We start from the raw sequence: 18,370 nt of genomic DNA, 5'->3' as shown, positions 1-18,370 counted from the left end.
AAGCTGGGTGACACCTGGTTTCCCTTCACCTGCGGCCTCCTGGGGGTGTGGCCTTCGTCAGTGAGCTGGCGGGTGGGGTCGATCACGGCTTTCTCTTCTGATCTTTAATCTCCTGGGTGCATTCCTCCAGCTCTCACTTAGGCTCCCAAGCTCTTAGCAGCACAGAGGTGAGGGGAGCTGCCCATTTGTGGTGCATCACAACCGTAATTAGTAACAATGGCTACGTATATGAAGCACTAATACCAGCCACTTTATAGAACTTCTCATTTAAAAATCACCACAACCCTATGGGATTGTAAACCGCTGTTTATAGATGGGGAAAATGAGGCATGGGGAAATCAAGTAATTTGCCCAAGGCCATTCAGCTAGTCCATGGTGGAGCTTAGATTTGAACCCAGCATGACTTGACTCCAAAGTCCAGGCTCATCACCGACATGCTGAACTCCGAGTGTCCCAGTGCCCCAAGGCCTCTCAGGTCCCAGGCAGAGCGACTTCAGTGACCCTGGGCCAGGCTGCTGCTATGTGAGGGGACGAGGGAAGCCTGAGCTGGGCACCACCACAGGGGGGAGATCAGGCCCCCCACCCAGCTTCCCAGAACTGAGTTCCAGAGTTCTATTGTTTCAGCAGGAAACCCACCCATACTATGACCTCCAGGTGAAGGTGCTGAGGGCCAGAAATATCCAGGGCACAGATCTGCGTGAGTGACCCCCATTTCCACCCTTTCTCCCCTTCCTTTCCCTGGGGCCTCCCCAGAGTTCAGCAGGAACTGGCTTGAAGTTGTGTGTGTGTGTGTGTGTTTGGTGTGGAGCAGAGGGGTAGTGCTGACTGTGGAGGGACTCCTCCCCAGTGAGGGAGCTCCGGGGCAGGCAGGCAGGGGCTGGAGGGGGGGCCTGTGCAGACCTCGGACTCCTCCTTGAGTCTAGCAAGTGGGGCAGTACCATCCTGACTGAGCTGAGGCCCGCTGTTGCCAGAAATCAGCATCTGTTCTCCAGCCGCTTTCCACACCAATGGTCACCATGGAAGGGGACGTCATTCCCCGAATCAGGTCCTTTCAGGGGATTACTCAACGGTCTGTGCGGCCATGTGGTCTTTTCAACTGGCCACTACAGGATTCATTTGAAAGGGAGGTGTAACCAGTCCAGATGGAGTTAAGGACATTGGCTCTCCCCACATCTCCTTGTCCCTCCCTCAGCTCCTTCCCCTCCTGCCCCAGCCTTCTCTGGGGAACCTTTCCAACAATAAGAGCTAGACGATGAAAACCCCTCCCCCATCCCACCTGCAGTGTCCAAAGCCGATTGCTACGTGCAGCTGTGCCTGCCCACTGCGTCCTCCAGCCCCACCCGGACAAGGATGGTGGCCAACTGCAGTGACCCCAAGTGGAACGAGACCTTCCACTACCAGATCCACGGTGCTGTGAAAGTGAGGGCCAGCAAAGGGCCCGGGCAGTGGAGGGAGAGGGCTGTCTGCCCTGCCCTGCCTCAGGCTCCCATCTCTCACCTGCCATTCCCAGAATGTTCTGGAGCTCACCCTCTATGATAAGGATATCTTGGACAGTGACCAGCTCTCCCTGCTACTGTTTGACCTGAGGAGCCTCAAGCCTGGCCAACCCTACAGACACACCTTCCTACTCAACCACCAGGTGAGCCACCCCACCTGTGCCAGCAATGAACTGAACTCAAGGAGAGGAAGTCTGGCACAGGGCACTGAGGTCAGCACAGGCCAGGCCTCCAAGACAGACCCTCCTCTATCCTACACCACTGACCCTACAAAGGTTTCCCCTCAAATATTTCTTCCCTGAGTGGAGCCAAAATGTGAGCTCCTTGAGGGCAGAGCACTTTGTCTGGCTTGGCCACCACCAAACTCTCAGTGTCAGGAACAGGGCCTGGCAGACAGTCTTGAATGCATGAAGTTCCTCATGAAGGTGCTCCCCCTCTTGTGCCCATGAGAAGCCACGACAACAGTCACCTCTTCTAGTCCCTGGAGCTGAGCAGGGTAGGGGGCAGGGATGGTCTCTGATGCTTTCCGAGCTCTTTGAAAATGAACTCTTCCTTGCTTCATTCATGTAGGACTTACAGGAGCTGCAGGTGGAATTTGTTCTCGAGAAGAGGTGAGTCCAGGTGGTGCCCATGCCCTCTCCTTTACGCCAAGAATCATGGACAGCTCCAGCTGTCAGTCACCAGGTTCTGCCCTGGCCTGGCCTGAGAGGGAAGGTCCTAGTCCAGACACCCATTTGAGTGTTGGCGACAGGCCCACTCCTACCCAAACCTGGCCATGCTCCCCAGGCTCTTCCAGCTGCTTTAGTCACATTATTAGAGTAACAGCTCTCTCGAAGGGAGCCAGATGTCCCATGAGCCCATCATCTTTTGCAGCCAGGTGCCCGCATCTGAAGTCATCACCAATGGGGTCCTGGTGGTGAGTAGGGAAGGCAAGCTTGGGGCTCTCCAGGAGTGGGAGTCCATGATTGAGCCTACCATGCCCCCTTGCCTCTGAAGGACACTCGAACCCTCCTGAGAGGGGAAATGTGCTAGGGAGCCATCTCCAGGGGTCAGGGCAAGAAGCTTCTTCAAGTCAGAGTGGCCAGCTCAGAAGCCCTCCTTCCTCCCCTGTGCACTGGGGCCCCTGGCTGCTGGGACTGCTGAAGACATGGCTATCAGAGACCCTCTCCTCCTTCCCCTTTCCCACCAGGGCCACTTCTTCTGAGTCCTGGGAGGGGTGCTGCTAAAGAAGACTCCTACCCACAAGGCACAGGCCCTGGCAAAGTTGTTATGTGGGCCCCACCCCAGATACCCCTCCTTCCGCCCTGGTCTGGGCCCTGTGCAGGGAGGGCCCCGTGAACTGTTGGCTCCCAGCGGCCTCTGCTTTCCTCAGGCTCACCCCTGTCTGAGAATCCAGGGCACCCTCGGGGAAGATGGCACAGCCCCACATCGAGAGTATGGTGAGTCTGGCCCATGGCCTTGGGTCTTGCCTTCTCTCCTGGGGGTTGGGGGCTGCTGATTTCTAGAAGGTGGGTCCAAGGCAGGCAGTTCTTAAATGTTTCACCACTCAAAGCGGACCAAGGATGGAATGGATTGCCTCTGAAGGTAGTGCATTTCCTGTCCCTGGAAGTGTTCAAGCATAGAGTTTTATCAGTCCAACCACTGCTCTGCAAAAAGCAACCCTGAGTCTCAGGGGCAGACAACAGGGAGCATTTATTTAGTTCACGTGTCGGATGGTCAGCTGATGCTTGGCTGATCTAGGCTGGGCTTGGCAGGAGGGACCTGGCTTTGTGCCATAGGTCCCTCATCCACCTCTGTGGCCCGCGGGCCAGTCGTGGTCTGAAGAGCGAGCCAAAATGAGCAGGTGGTTTTCAAGCCTTTGGTCACATCACAGCCACTAACTGACATTTTGCTAGCCAAGACACATCCCAAGGCTGACCCTAAAGTTGGAGGGCCGGCAATCCAGCTGGCCTCTCAGCGGGAGGAACTGAAGTCACACAGCAAAGTATGGGAATTCCAGGAGCGAAGGACTAGGGCCACTGATGAAGTGTGCCATAGGGGGCAGCCACTCAGGATGGGGATGGGGGTTCCGGATGCTGGAGCAGAGCAGAAGCTGTGGGACAGCTAAGGTCCCCTCTGACGCTGAGAGTCTGAGCCCACAGGATGAGTCCATGGAACGTTCCGGCACTCACTGTGAGCCAGGCACTGTGCTCAGCATTTCACATCTTTTATCTTTAATTCTCATAACAACCCCGTAAAGTACAACTATTATCCTCTTAACTTACGAAACCGTGGCTCAAACAAGAAACTCACTTGAGGTCCCACAGCCTGAAAGTGGGAGAGCCAGGACCAGACCCAGGTCGGTGGCACTTGGGGGCCTGTCTGCTCTCTCCACCACAGATCCTATTGTCTCTGCCTCGGAATAGCACATAGCAATCTCCAGCCATAAACCACTGTTTCCTTATTTTCTCTAATCCCCACCCATCTGGGGTCATGTCACGTCTCCAGGTCTCATTTAGTGCCAAAGAGGGTGTTGGGGGAGAGATTCCATGTGGACCTCTGTTCCCGAAGCATCTGTCATCCTGGACTCTCTGGGTATCTGTTGCTCCCAAGTCATGTTTAAGGTCTGGAGTCCCCTCTGTCTGAGTGTCATGCACATTTCTCTTGGGGGTTTTGCCTCCTCCCCAGAAAGCTACTTGGAACAGGGTGAGCCCACAGGCCTCCCTCTTCGCCTCCTTCCAGCCTGGGCTGGTTCTCCCTGCTTCTCCAAGTCTCTACCCACCCACTTCTTCCTCTCACCTCCTCTGCACACCCTCTCTTCCTCCAAGGTCGTACACTTTGGAAATAAAGGACAGGACAACTTGCTGCCTATTTGTTTTCTCCCTGGCTACAAACCTTCCCCAAAGTGGTGAGCCCAGAGCTTGAGCGGAGGCAAGAGATGGGGCAACTATCAGTTGAAGACTGCTAATTAATATAATAATGTGTGATAATTATAACATTATAATTATTATAGAATTATATTTTATATACTTAATATAATAACCTCAAAATCATCAGCCCCATAAAGTCTGGGCAAGGAGCCCTCTCCCTCCCTACCCTTCCCCCTTCCCTAGGCATTGTGTGGTTCCCACTCCCCCCTAGGATCCCAGTTCTGACCAGGGCAGGTTAAAGGACCCCAAGGTCCTTCATGATGTCTTTGCTATGGGGCACAGAGCCAGAGAGTGAGCGGAGCGATGAGTTGGCATTTCTAAGGGGAAAGAAAGGGGAGTTGCTGTTCAGGGTGCTACCATCATGTGCCACCCATCCCCCCCATTCTCACCCCCTCACCTAGGCCCTCACCTGGGCCCTCTTTCCCAGGCTCTAGGCAGATTCAGCTGACAGTGCCTGGGGCCTACGAGAAGCCACAGTTCTTGCCCCTGCAACCCCCCAAAGAGGGAGGCCTGCCAGCCACCTTCACCTTCCACGTGAATCCAGTGATCAGCTCCAGGCTGGATGTGGACCTAGGGGAGAAGCTCACAGTGCTGCAGGTGAGTGAGCCCATAGTCTGGGAAGGCATGGATGAGAGAATCAGTCCAGCCGAGAGGGGCGTCCCAGGGCCACCGTGGAGGCACGTTTTCCTTCACCATGAAGGGTCATGAAGGGTGTTTTCTTCTCTGCAGGGTGACCCAAGTGCTGAGCTAGAGACCCAGACCAGCAAGCTGGGTGACGGGGGCATCCTGCTCTCTTCTTTGGCCTTAGGCCAGGAGGAAAGGCATTTCGTGGACCTGGGGGAGGTAAGGCTCTCTCTGGGTGCCTGAGGGACCCCTGCCTGCTCTCAAAAGGGGGCTGGGGGAGGGGCCTGCGAGGAAGGTCAAGGGGCCTGAGAGGGAGGGGGTCAAGATCAGGCCAGCCTGGACTTCAGTCATGATGCTCACATCGGGGCCAGAGCCACCAGAGCAACAGGGGCTGCAGGTGGGAGAATCCCACTCAGGACACTCAGGGATGGGGCTCTTGTCTCTTTCAGGACCAGGAGGTGGTTCTGAGTATGAAGGCAGAAATGAGGTGAGGAAGGCTGACTTCAGGAGGAAGGCTCTTGGGCTAGGCTGGAAGGTAGAGGTTCTTCTGCTGCCTCGACTCAGCCTGGGCGGTAGAGGGCATGTCTGGTTCCGGTGCGGTCTTTCTAAGGGGTTCCACGGGATGTGGGTCTGCTACTGTGAAAAATGGGCTGGGTCCGAGGCTCTCCACCAGTGAACAGTTGCCCAGTACCCCACCCCCACCCCCATCTGAGGCAGCTCTGGAGACCTTGACCTGCGCCTTGGCTTTGGCCTGTGTGACGGGGAACAGGAGTTTCTGGACAAGAGGAAGCAGATCGTGTCCAAGGCCCTACAGCGGATGCTGGGATTGAGCCAGGCTCCTGACAGTAGCCAGGTATGAAATGGAGGAGGTGGCCCCCAGGGTCACCAGGGTCACATCCACCCTCTCCCCTTGAGAGGACTGTGTGGCCAAGAGGTGACAGGAAGCCTTGAGGAAGGGCAGGGAACAGAGGGGGAAGGGGCAGGCTTGTTAGCCTGAGCCGTGGGCAAAATTAGGAGAATCAGGACCCCGTGTGTAATGAGGGACGAGCAGCCCTGGCCAAGTGAGGTGTATTAGTCCCCTCAGGCTGCCGTAACAGAACACCACAGACTGGGCGGCTTAGACAACAAACATTTATTTTCTCCCCTGGAGGCTGAAAGTTCAAGATTAAGATGCCATCAGGGTTGGTTTCTGGTGAGGCTTCTCTTCCTGATGTGCAGACAGCCACCTTCTTGCTGTGTCCTCACATAGCCCTTCCTCTGAGCAGGTACAGAGGGTAAAGGGCAATTTCTCTCTTCCTCTTCTTACAAGGACTCCAGTACCATTAGATAAAAGTCCCACTGTTGTGACCTTACATAACTATATAATGGCCTTATAGGCCCTTTCTACAAATGTAGTCACACTGGGGCTTCGACATAGGCATTTGCAGGGGCGGGGCACAATTTGGTCCATAACCGTGGACAAAGGGGTTTGGAAGTGGAGGGTCCATGGGAGCCTGTGGCCGGGAGGCAGGCGGGAAGGCGGTACCAAGGGAGAGAGCTATGGTAAATCAGGAACAAGTTGGTGGCTTCCTCCTCGCTGCAAGTGTGCTCGGGAGTTGGAGCCAATTCCCGGCACTGACAAGGTGAGCAAGCCCAGACCGTTCCTTTGGTCTTGCCTGCCCTGTGCCAGCTCTCCACTCTGTAGGGCGAGGACAGAGAAGGCACAGACCTGGCTTTTGGGGAGCTCTGTGTCCTCCAGCCCTCCGGAGGGACAGTGCCCTTGCTGAGTGCTGGCTAGGGAGCATTTCTTTCAAGACAGAAGAAAGGAGGGCAGGGAAGGGAACCAAAAGTCCGGGGGCAGAATGAGCCAAAGCCTCATGGAAAAGCTGAGCAGCCAAAAAGCTTCTAGTCGGATCCCACCAGGCACCTCTGATCCTGAAGAGACATCTGGGTGCCTCTCATGTCTGGGGCAGGTCCAGGCTGCTTGGCGGTCTTTGCCACTTTAGCCCAGTGCTTCTCGACTGGACGCTTGTCACTGTCTAGGGACATGCTTTATGGCCACCACTAGGGCAGGGGAGAGGGATGCTACTAGAATCTAGTGGGTAAAGGCCAGGAATGCTGCTAAGCATCCTACAACATACAGGACAGCCCCTCGTGACAAAGAATTGCCCAGTCCCAAATGATCATTAGTGCCAAGACTGAGAAACCCTGCTCTAATGGATTTGGGTGAAATCCAGTCTACCTTCCAGTTACTCTCTTTCCCGGTGCGATGGTTAAGAGCCATCTCCGAAGTTATACCGCTTTGGTTTCACAGCCCGTCACTTACCACCTGTAAGACTGTGGGCACATTATCCAACCTTCCTGTGCCTCAGTTTCCTACTCTGTAAAATGGGGATCCATGGGTTGCTGTGAGGATTCAATGAGATAGACGTATAAGGCTCTTAGACCAGGGTCTGACACTGTAAGCAATAGTACCTAAACGACAGTGGCGGTCAGCGTTGTTGTGATATCGTTGCGCTCAGGTGCCTGTGGTGGCTGTGCTGGGTTCGGGAGGTGGGACCCGAGCAATGTCTTCCCTGTACGGCAGCCTGGCAGGGCTGCAGGAACTCGGCCTCCTGGACACCGTGACCTACCTGAGTGGGGTCTCTGGGTCTACCTGGTACGTGAGGTGCAGGCAGGGGGCAGAGTAAAGGAGAGCCCTGAAGGGGCAGGAGTGTGACCAGTGGTCTGGTGGATTCCCTGAGAGGGTGCTGGGATCCTGCCTCCAAGGGGGTTCGGAGGGGCAGGAAGGCACCGCGTTCCCAGCCCTCCTTGAGTGGGTGGGGCAGGGCAGTGGGTACAAGGGATGGAGAGGTGGGGCACGCGCAGACACTCGCATCCCTCTCTCCCCTTGCTGTGCTCCTTGCGCCACTGCCCCAATGCTCTCTATGCCTAGGTGCATCTCCACCCTCTACCGAGACCCAGCCTGGTCCCAGGTGGCCTTGCAGGGCCCCATTGAACATGCCCAGGCTCGGGTCTGCAGCAGTAAGATGGGGGCCATGTCCCTGGAGCGCCTACAGTACTACGCCCAGGAACTGGGGAGCCTGGAAGGCAGTGGCCACAGTGTTTCCCTCATCGACCTCTGGGGTCTCCTCATTGAGTATTTCCTCTACCAGGAGGTAAGAGAAGAACACATAATAAACAAACCTGGCTCCTTTCCACCCTTGACTCACCAGCACGTGCTTCTGCTTTCCTGGCTAGGCTAAGATGGAATATTTGCAAAGCTATCCCTTAGGTCTGAGCTCTCTGAGGACAAGAGTGGGCTGACCTCGCTCCCTCTTTCCTGACCCCTAACCCCTGAAGGGAGAGGCGGGTCTGCAGTTCTCGGGTCGGTCTGCATATTAGAATCACCTGCACCAGGGAGCCTGGGTGGCTCAGTCGTTAAACGGCTGCCTTCGGCTCAGGTCATGATCCCGGGGTCTTGAGATCAAGCCCCTCATCAGGCTCCCTGCTCAGAGGGAGGCCTGCTTCTCCCTCTCCCACTCCCCTGCTTGTGTTCCCTCTCTTGCTGTGTCTCTGTCAAATAAATAAATAAAATCGTTAAAAAAAAAAAAATCACCTGCACTGCCTTTCAGAAACACCCAGGCCTGGGCCCCACTTCTGGAGATACTGATTGGGATTGAGCGCTAACACTCTGGGTTCGAGCGCTAACACTCGTGTGTTTTGAAAGTGTTCCAAGGGTTCCAACCTGCAGCCTCGGCCGAACGCCTCTCCTGCCCACCGGCCAAGCTGCCCCCTGCTCCTAGGGCTGCAGGCCCTGCACAAGCTGGGAGATGAGAGGAGTCAGAGCTGAGTGAGGGTCTCAGGCCTGGGGGCCTGGCCCACCAGGGTGTGGATGTAAATCACAAGTGATTTCTCATGTCTAAGAAAAGAATCCATATTTTTGAATGATTTATTTTTTGAAGAACGTAAACTGGATTTTTTTTTTTTTCAGTTTTTCCTTTAAAAAAGGTCACTGACTCCCTTGGGCTCTAATATGTTTTCTTAAACAGGAAAGAAGTGGGGAGAGTGTTCCCAATGCCCCTGGAATTGCACAAAACTCACCGTGGCCTTACCTGGGCTGCAGCCGAAAGCCTGGCCCTTAGAGAGCTATTTCTAGAGCACCGGCCTTGGCAGCCCCAGTCTCTGGTGGGCAAGCCGTCCCCTGAAGGGTATCGGGCCTCACGCCCTGGGGATGGGCGAAGGGAGCTCCCCAAAAGCCAAGTGCCTCCCTTCCTGCCTGCCAGGAAAACCCCGCCAGGCTGTCTGACCAGCAGGAGGCCGTCAGCCAGGGCCAGAACCCTTACCCTATCTACGCCAGCATCAATGTCCTCACCCACATCAGCGGGGAAGACTTCGCAGGTGCCTGGCTGTGGGGACCCGGGAAGCAGGTGGAGGCGGTGGTCGGTAGGAGGGTGTGAGAGGCCAGTGCTGGCAGCGAACAGACGGGAGCCTTGGCGCACAGTGGACTTGCTGCCTCCTGCTCGTGGCAAGTCTGATTCCTGCTCAGGCACTCGAGTGTGAGGGGAAACCCTGGGGTCCTGGCGAAAGGCCCTGGGTAACATTCCCTTCACTCTGGGCCCCCAGAGTGGTGCGAGTTCACCCCCCACGAGGTCGGCTTCCCCAAGTATGGGGCTTACGTCCCCACTGAGCTCTTTGGCTCTGAGTTCTTCATGGGGCATCTGCTGAAGCCCTGGCCCGAGCCCCGGATCTGCTACCTGCAGGGTGAGTCTGGGCTGGAGGGCTGGGGATGCGGCAGGGGCGGGGCCGGGCCCTGAGATGGGGGCAGTTGTGAGGGCCCAGGGCCTTGCCTTTCCCCGTAGGTATGTGGGGCAGTGCCTTTGCAGCCAGCGTGGAGGAGATCTTCCTGAAGACTGCGGGCTCAGGCCTCAGCTTCTTGGACGGGCACAGAGGGAAAGTAAACATCACAGGTGAGGGTAGACACCTTGACCTCCCCACAGCCCTCTCTTCAGGGCCCTGGCTGAGGCATGAAGGACGAGGGAAGGGATGGTGCAGACCTTGGCTGTCCCACTGGGTTCAGAGAAGTCCTGAGGAAATGACTTCTAGCTTAGGGTCTCCAGAGGCCTGTGGAGACGGTGTGCCTGGGGGGCCGGGGGAGGCCGTGTCAGAACAGCCAGTGGGAGGGGCGCCTGGGTGCCCAGTCATTAAGCGTCTGCCTTAGGCTCGGGTCATGATCCCAGGGTCCTGGGATCGAGCCCGCATCAGGCTCCCTGCTCCGCGGGAAGCCTGCTTCTCCCTCTCCCACTCCCCCTGCTTGTGTTCCCTCTCTCGCTGTCTCTCTCTCTGTCAAATAAATAAAAACAATCTTTAAAAAAATATATTAAAAAAAAAAAGCCAGTGGGAGTTGTGAGTGCTCTATGATAAGGCCACAGCTTTGAAGTCTCTGCTCAGGTTCAAGTATGTCAACTCAGCCCAGGACCACTGTGCATCTGGTGGCTGTCTGTCCATACCCCTCGGGGCTGCTCTTTAATAAGTGGCCCATGAGCTCCCTGATGCACAGAATACCTTTTCCACTTTTCTTCCCTGGATAACATCTGCTCATTTCTTAAGATTCAGGTCAGACATCATTTTGTCACGGGGCTTCTCTGTTCTACTCCATCCCTCCAGGCTGATAGAGGGTCTTACCACCAAAGTGCCGCAGCACCGTGCAAACCCTCCATCACTGTCCTTACCTCGAGGCATTGTTATGATTTCTGATCTCTTTATGTGACTCTCCCAGGGCCAGGCCCTATTCACCTTCACATCCCTTGTGCCTGGCACAGTGCCCAGCACGCAGTACTCCTCAGTGGGTGTTTACTGGATGAAATTTTGTATATACAACTTTATTTTCAAAAGGGGGAAATAAATGAGCACTTAATAAATACAAAGCCATAGGCAACTTTCAAAATATAGGCAACCTGAAACAAAATGTCATTTAAAAGAGGTTCTGGGAAGCAGCAGTCTGAGGCTTGGGAGCTGGGGGGAAAGGAGGGGTGAATGTGGGGAGGAGATAAAGGGGTTCCCCTGAGCCGTAAGGGCCACTGGACAAAGGAGGGCCCCACTTCTATTTTTCACCCTCCCACCCCAATCTAGATGACAGCCAGAAGCTCCAGCTGCATGGCCCCACACGTCTGCAGACCAGGCTCTTCACCCCCCAGGGCCCCTTCTCCCAGGCTGTGCTGGACATATTCACCTCCCGCTTTACCTCCGCGGAGAACTTGAATTTCACCAGGGGCCTCTGCCTACACAAAGACTACGTAGCTGGCCGGGAGTTCATGGCCTGGAAAGGTGGGTGCTGCTCTGGGTGGGGATCCCCTGCTGCCTGCACCTCTGGCTCACTGGGGCCTGCGCTGCCTTTTCCCCTGGGGGCTGGGTTGTGGACTCCTGCTGCCCCGGGGGCGCTGAGGGCGAAGGACTGGGATGTCTGCTAGGAGGCAGAGCCAGGGGCTGGGGTGGAGACTCTGTTGCCATCAGAAGCAGGGGAGGAGAGATCTCTACAGAGAGGGGCGTTCCCAATGCAAAGAGAAGAGCAAGCATCTGTCCCTGTTGCAGCTACGCACCCTGATGCCTTCCCCAACCAGCTCACTCCCATGCGGGACTGCCTGTGCCTGGTAGATGGGGGCTTTGCCATCAACTCTCCATTCCCACTGAACCTGCTGCCCCAGAGAGCGGTGGACCTCATTTTGTCCTTTGACTACTCCCTGGAGGCCCCTTTTGAGGTAAGGTGTGTGGTGGGGAGGAATTGAGGTTGTCTGTTGAGGCAGCCTGGCTGGGCATTTGGAGATTGCCCTTCATGCAGGACCTGCGTTCTAATGTGCGGGAGGGTACCTCGTGAAGACTTTTAGTGGCACTGGTCTCCCCAGCTGGAGGAGGGGGATTGCTCAGGCCATGGGTTGGAGCGGGAGTCGGGAGAAGAGGCCAAAGATAATCCTCAGGAGTCTTCCATCCTGGTGAAGAGAAGGCTCCTGTTCTGGCCCCTGCCTGTTTCTGAAAGCCTTCTTGGCTCCTGTCTGCACCTGTGTCTGGGTCTGCTGTCCCTTAGGTACTGGGGTAACAACAGAACCATCAGCTCCACTGGCATCTCCAGTGGCAGCTCCCTCAAGCCCTGCGGGGTAGTGGACAGGTTCCACCATCTGGATGAGGGTTCTGGTCGAGCTGCTGGCTTCCTCCTCCTCCTTATCCTCCTGGATCTAAGGAGAGCCTGGGATTAGATGACGGATAAAGCCTCTTCCCATTTGACCTTCTGTAATCATGCTGTCTCCACCTGGTGACATTGAAATCAGCCCCTAAGAGGGAGGAAGGAGAAGGGAAGCAGGGGGTGGTTATGGGAGGAATGACCGTGAGAACGCTGGTGATTGTCATTAATCTACACAACCACCCCACTAGAATTTTTCCCGTTTTTATTTTGTAAGTAAAGAAACAGGCTCAGAAAGGCGATGTCACCTGCCTGTAGTCACTCAGCTAGTGGGGGGGGCGGGGCGGCGGGGCGTGGGGCTGTGTGAGCGCAGGTGGTAGGAGGCAGGGTCAGAAGCTGGCCTCCCTGCCCAGGTCCTACAGATGACAGAGAAGTACTGCCTGGACCGAGGCATCCCCTTCCCAAGGATTGAGGTGCTCCCTGAGGACTTGGAGGAGCCCCGCGAGTGCTACGTGTTCGCCAAGACCAAGGACGCCCGCTCACCCATCGTGCTACACTTCCCCCTTGTCAACCGTACCTTCCGCACACACCTGGCCCCAGGTGAGGGGAGGCCCTGGGCTGGGGTCTGGTGGTGGGGTGCTGTGCCGAGAGTGGACTCCCGGGACCGCGTACTGAAGCATGCCTCCCGGAGGGCCCGAGCTGGCCACTGCTGCCCTCTGCTTCCGGGGCCTCAGTGTTCACACTGGCCCAGCTCATCCTGATGGTCGAGAGAGAGGAAATGTGGGTCCAGCCAGATATCCTAGGGCAATGGGGCGGAGGGGGCGCCTTCTGGCCTGGCAGCTCCTGCCTCGGAATGCCCCCAGCTGGGCCTTCTTTCCACTTCCCACCCACAGGTGTGGAGCGACAAACAGCTGAGGAGAAGGCCTTCGGGGACTTCGTCGTCAACGGGTCAGACACTCCCTATGGCATGATGAACTTCACCTATGAGCCTGAGGAGTTTGAGCGGCTGGTGGCTCTGAGTCGATACAATGTTCTGAACAACGCGGAGACCGTGAGACACGCCCTACGGCTGGCTCTGGAGCAGCGGCAGGCTGGGGACAGGGCTGGAGCTGACCAGGCTGGAGGGGAGGACCGTGAGGGAGAGTAGCCACCGTGGGCTCCAGACCGGGGCTTGAGGGAGGAGGAGTGGTAGATGCTGAGGGGCTCCTGCTTCCCATGTTACAGGGACGTGCTTAAGTCCTCCAGGCCCCAGAAAGCTCCTGCAGAATGGCAGCTGGGCTTTGGGGCTGGGCCCTTCTCATAGGTGTTTCTGGGATATGATGGGGCAGTATGTCTCTCTGGGGCTCTTGGGGAAGGGGGGCAGAGGTGAGCGGTGCTCATTTTACATTGGAGTGTAGAGGGGATCAGGCAACAGTCTAGCCCCAGGGCCTGCCCCAAACCCAGAAGGACCTTAGAGGGCCCAGGTCTTCAGACCCTCACCAGACTGGGAGCTGTGAGAGCTGAGGCACAGGTTTCTCTCCTTAAGCTGAGGCCAAAAGCAAAGATTCCTCCATCTAATCTACACTTTTGCAAATGGCCAGGCTCCTGGATGCAGTGCTCAGTGCTATCATGAATAAAGGGGGGCCTCCTGGGCTGCCAGTTTGGATTACTAATTCCATCCTTCAGCCTGCTGACTCTCCTTTGCCCCTGGCCTCCCCTGTGCCCCTCACTGCTCACCATCCTCTGCTTAGCCTCCTGAAGGCTGTGGGATGGTACCCCCCCATCCTGGTGAGGCTCCCACTGATGGGTGTGCTCATGTCTCCCTGTTAATTACTGATGCTTCGCTCTTTAAACTCGGGCCACGCGCTCTCCTCATGTGCTGCTACCTCCTGCAAATAGGCTCGGCATTCCCGGAAGCTCAATGGGTGTGTCTAGAGGGTGCGTTTGTTTATCGGGGAGCACAGGAAGTGTGTGCCTGCAAATGTGTGCGTGTTCCTAGTGAGGGTGGGGCGGGCGAGCACCTGTCTGTTGGCCAGGGATGGGCAGTGGTAGAGGGCGCCTGGCTGGGAACTCAGAGGCCTGGGTTCCTGCCCCTTTCACAGACACATGCTATGATCTGGGCAATCTGCCCCTCTCTCCCCCTGTCTTTCATCTCTCCTGACCCACATGGGATCCTCTGAATACCAGGAGCATCTCTAGCATGGCCAGATTTTATGTCTGTAGAGAGGAGATCCACTCTGACTAGGTGTGATCTGGGGGCCCTCAGGCCATAAGCATTCTGCAGGCTTCTTCTCCCTACCTCCATCCCACCCAGCGCGGAGCTGCCTGGGGCCCTTCAGTGGCCCGGATGCCATACTCTCTTGAACCCTTGCTTCTACTGCCCTCTCCTCCAGAGTGCTCTCTTGGGCTGCAGCCTTCCCCTTCCATCCTCTCTAGACCAAAGTCACAATTGCTCTTTCAGTCAGGGACACCTATTAGAGGAAGCCTCACCCGTCCTGACTCTGGGAAGAAAACCCTCATTCTGGCTCCCAGCTGGGAGGTAGGTCGTTAGATCCCAGCCTGTGCCCCCAGCCTGGCCTGACCTGGGACCCCCAGGCCTCCAGCTGGACATGAGCAGGAGGGCTGAAGGAGCCAGGCCTCAGAAGGCCCAGTGCTTTGGGCTGGCATGGGGAGGGGGGCCAGTTTGGTTCTCTCCTCACCATTGCTGCCCGTCATAGACCACCAGCCCTGTCTTGGCTCAGCAATGAGAGGTTTCCTTTGGGGTAGCCCCAGGCTGGACCCTGAGCTCCCGCTATGGCCACTGTCATCACCCCTGCTGTGATGACATCATCAGTAACTTATTAAGACCCCCATAGAGTTCATAATTTAGAACTTTGTAGAGTTCTTAGATCTTCGTGGAGGAATCTTTGCTTAGAATCTTCAGTCAGTCTGTCTTTAATGCCTCGGATAGCCCCAGTCTGTCTCTGGCTCCTGGAGGGTAGAGATTTCTGTCTGTTTTGTTTGCTGCTGTATCTTCAGTGTTTAGAGCCATGCCTAGCAGATAGTAGATGCTCCAAAAATATTTGACAAATAAATGAATGAGATCCTACATTCTAAAGAGACGGATCATTAACCCCCAACCACGTAAAGATGTACACCGCTGTCCTCCAGTGGTTCTTAACCCAAGTGGACCTTTTTGAAAAGCTGATGAAAGCCATGGACACTCTCCCGAGAAAAATGCACACATATATGCAAAACTGCCTACAACAAGAGCTCTGTTTCACTCTGTGATCACCACCCCGGGGTGCAGGGGCTGGTGTTTGCTCTCCAGGCCAGCAGGTTTAAAGCAGGCACATGGGCTTGTACAGAGTTGGGAGGTACCTTGATTCACACAGAAGTGTAGGAAATGCCACCTTGGCTCAGATTAGGTTCGGGAAGATGTAATGAGATAAGGGTGGGAGAGCTAGAAAGGGGAGGCTGGTCTCCCTAGCTAAGAAACTGGTCAGCAGGTGCAGGGGTGAGCTCAGCCAGGGAATGGGGAACCATCACCAGGATTGAATCTGGGCGCCAACTAGAGGGAGGAGTTGGGGGTCAAGGATGACCTGGCCAGTTTGGCTCCTGCTCCTTGGTGAGGAGGGATCTAAGGCTATTTCTACTGCATTTCTGCCCCATTTCCAACCCAGGCACAAGATGGCCAGAAACATGTTTCAAGGTCCCGAGGGTGACCAGGTTGGAGGGATTTGGCCCCAGGAACACAGCTTGAGTCACTCTGAGGCTGGGCAGAAACACCGGAGCAAGGATGTCATTCCTTCTTGTCAGATCCCCTCATCAGGCAAAGGAAGAAAAGGGTGGCCACCAAGGCTGCCATGCATGGCTGCACACGTTGTATACTACAGAATTCCAGGAGGTGCCATTCATATGAAGTGACGATATGAACTTGCCCAGTGGGCTTGTACCACATGGCAGCCCTGGGCCCACAGTCTTAGCTCAAGGCGTGTGAGAACAGACACTGGTTCAAATACTAGGCCTTCTGGCTTCTTCAGATATATCTCTGGGCATTCACAAGAAGAAGAAAAAAGAAAGAGGTGCAGGGCAGATGTGGGGGTGGAAGGAGGGAAAGGAAGAAAGGAAGGAAGAAGGAAGGAAAGGAGAGACAGAAGAAAGAGAAGCGTTTTCTTCTTTCATTGGCTGGCACAGCACCGGGAGGGGGCCTCTGGTGTTGGCAGGGGGCGGGTTGGCGTAGGTGCCCTCCCACCCTCTCCAGAGTTCAGTCCCTGCAGCTAATTGCCTCACTGCTACTCCATTCTTTTGCTCAGAGTTTACATGAAAGCTCCCTCACTTCAGATGGAGTCATTCTTGGAGAGGAGGAAAGGAGGATTACCTGCATTACTCTGCATGCCTCCATTTCCCCCCCAGTCCCCACTCTATAGCGGTTGAAAATCCACAGGAACACAGAACAGGGTAGGGAGTCCAGGACTCTTCCCCATGCAGGAGAGAGGGGTCTACACTGGGGCTGTCCTGCCAGTCAGGGAGGTTGGTCACCAGAGTTCAGGGTCGGGAATTAATTTTTTCTATTAGGCCACGTGAGGCACAGGAAATATTAAGCAAGTAGGAGCCCATATATATTTTAAAACTTTTATTTTGTGGGGCGCCTGGATGGCTCAGTTGGTTGAGCGTCTGACTCTTGGTTTTGGCTTAGGTCATGATCTTGGGGTTGTGGGATCAAGCCCTACATTGGGCTCTGCACTCATTGGGGAGTCTGCTGGAGATTGTCCCTCTCCCTCTGCCCCTCCCCCCCACTCTCCCACATGCTCACTCTCTCTCTAAAATAAGTAAATAAATCTTAAAAAAAATTTTTTTTACTTTAGTCAGACTTTGGTTTTGAAGAAATATATATGTAATAGAAGGCCATTTAATGAGAATTTCTAAAAGTCTAGTTGCTAACGCTAGGTGGCAAGCTTTGGAAAAGTAAGTGATAAAAGGAGGCAAGGTTGGGGGAAAAGTCAGAGAAAGACAGAGGGAGGAAAATATGAGTAAGGCAGAGGGGCAATCGGGTGGGGAGGGGGTGAGTAGGTGGCGGAAGGGAATGGGGCAATTGCTTTGGAGACAGGCTCTGGCTGCTTAGCTGGTGGTTTGCAAGACTTCTGTGCCTCTTTATCCTTCGGCTCAGAGTAGTGCTCTACTCCGTAATGTAGCCACACAGTGGAATCACCTGGGGAGTTTAAACAGTACAGATGTCTAAGCTGGGTCTTCTCGGTCTCCTGCAGGCCATATACCCTGTTCTAGCCACCCCCACTCAGTCCTCTGGACCTGGGCTGAGGGCTCTACAATAAGGCCCAGGTACCCCTTGATCTCTGGTTCAGGCAGGTACCACCTAAGCCTCCTGTTTCTTGCTTTCTGATTTAATTCTCTTTCTTCCACTATCCCCCTCTGCTAGTATGAAAGTTCTACTTTCTATTTCTAGAATGCTGATGGTTTCCCTTGTCAATTTTATTGAAGTGTATTTTATAAATAATATAATGCGCCCGTTCTAAGTATACAGTAAATGTTTAAGATTAAGGGTACAGTTTGGGGCACCTGGGTGGCTCAGTCAGTAGGGTGACTGACTCTTGATTTCGGCTTGGGTCATGATCTCAGGGTCATGAGATCGAGCCCCGTGTCAGGCTCCATGCTCAGCGGGAGTCTGCTTAAGATTCTTTCCCTCTTCCCTTTCTCTCCCCCTCTGTCCCCCCCCACTTGTGTGTGTGTGCTCTCTCTCTCTCAAATAAATAAATCTTTAAAAAAAAGATTAAGTGCACAGTTCAATGAATCTTAGCAAGTTTACATACACATGTAACCATCACCACAATCAAGATATGGAACATTTCAATCACCCAAAATGTTCTCTTGGGTTCCATCCCAATCAGTCTCCCACCCTTGGTCCCAGTGCCCACTGATCTGCTTATTGTCATTATAGACCAGCTTTGTCCTTTCCTGAGTTGTACATAAATGGAATTATATAGTGTGTACCCTTTTGGGTCTGGTTTCTTCCACTCAACATAGTGCTTTTGAGATTTATCCATGCTGTTGTGTGTACCAGTGGTTGGTTTCTTCTTATTGCTAAGTTGGGATTTTGTGGATATACCACAGATTGCTTATCCATTCACCTGCTGATGGAAATTTGGGTTATTTCCAGTTTGGGGTTCTCATAAAGCTTTTAAACTTTTATTTTTAAAAAGCCAGTCAGTCTCCATTTCCTCTCCCCAAATAAG

General features: G+C 54.7%; 1 protein-coding gene across 4 annotated transcripts in view; it reads left to right on the top strand.

Moving 5' to 3' along the window:
* PLA2G4F (phospholipase A2 group IVF) overlaps positions 1-18,370 on the top strand; it is a 35,490-nt gene that overhangs the window by 576 nt on the left and 16,544 nt on the right. For 2 of the 4 annotated variants that reach the window (XM_021695614.1, XR_002480618.1), the window contains exons 2-20: positions 625-697; positions 1,283-1,419; positions 1,511-1,639; positions 2,067-2,107; positions 2,370-2,412; positions 2,869-2,935; positions 4,833-5,002; positions 5,135-5,248; positions 5,479-5,516; positions 5,747-5,882; positions 7,531-7,667; positions 7,944-8,166; positions 9,274-9,388; positions 9,614-9,751; positions 9,850-9,957; positions 11,120-11,314; positions 11,579-11,745; positions 12,575-12,761; positions 13,055-13,212. In XM_021695614.1, coding sequence (XP_021551289.1) covers positions 625-697; positions 1,283-1,419; positions 1,511-1,639; positions 2,067-2,107; positions 2,370-2,412; positions 2,869-2,935; positions 4,833-5,002; positions 5,135-5,248; positions 5,479-5,516; positions 5,747-5,882; positions 7,531-7,667; positions 7,944-8,166; positions 9,274-9,388; positions 9,614-9,751; positions 9,850-9,957; positions 11,120-11,314; positions 11,579-11,745; positions 12,575-12,761; positions 13,055-13,212 — 2,376 coding nt within the window. Of the gene's footprint in view, positions 1-624; positions 698-1,282; positions 1,420-1,510; positions 1,640-2,066; positions 2,108-2,369; positions 2,413-2,868; positions 2,936-4,832; positions 5,003-5,134; positions 5,249-5,478; positions 5,517-5,746; positions 5,883-7,530; positions 7,668-7,943; positions 8,167-9,273; positions 9,389-9,613; positions 9,752-9,849; positions 9,958-11,119; positions 11,315-11,578; positions 11,746-12,574; positions 12,762-13,054; positions 16,807-18,370 lie in introns of those variants that run through there. The other 2 variants (XM_021695613.1, XM_021695612.1) reach the window with 2 other exon arrangements.

Source organism: Neomonachus schauinslandi, chromosome 9 (assembly GCF_002201575.2).
Source record: "Neomonachus schauinslandi chromosome 9, ASM220157v2, whole genome shotgun sequence".
NCBI classification, from domain to species: Eukaryota; Metazoa; Chordata; class Mammalia; order Carnivora; family Phocidae; genus Neomonachus; species Neomonachus schauinslandi.
The sequence above is the reverse complement of the archived record's forward strand: the minus strand, read 5'-3'. Positions and strand labels throughout refer to the sequence as shown.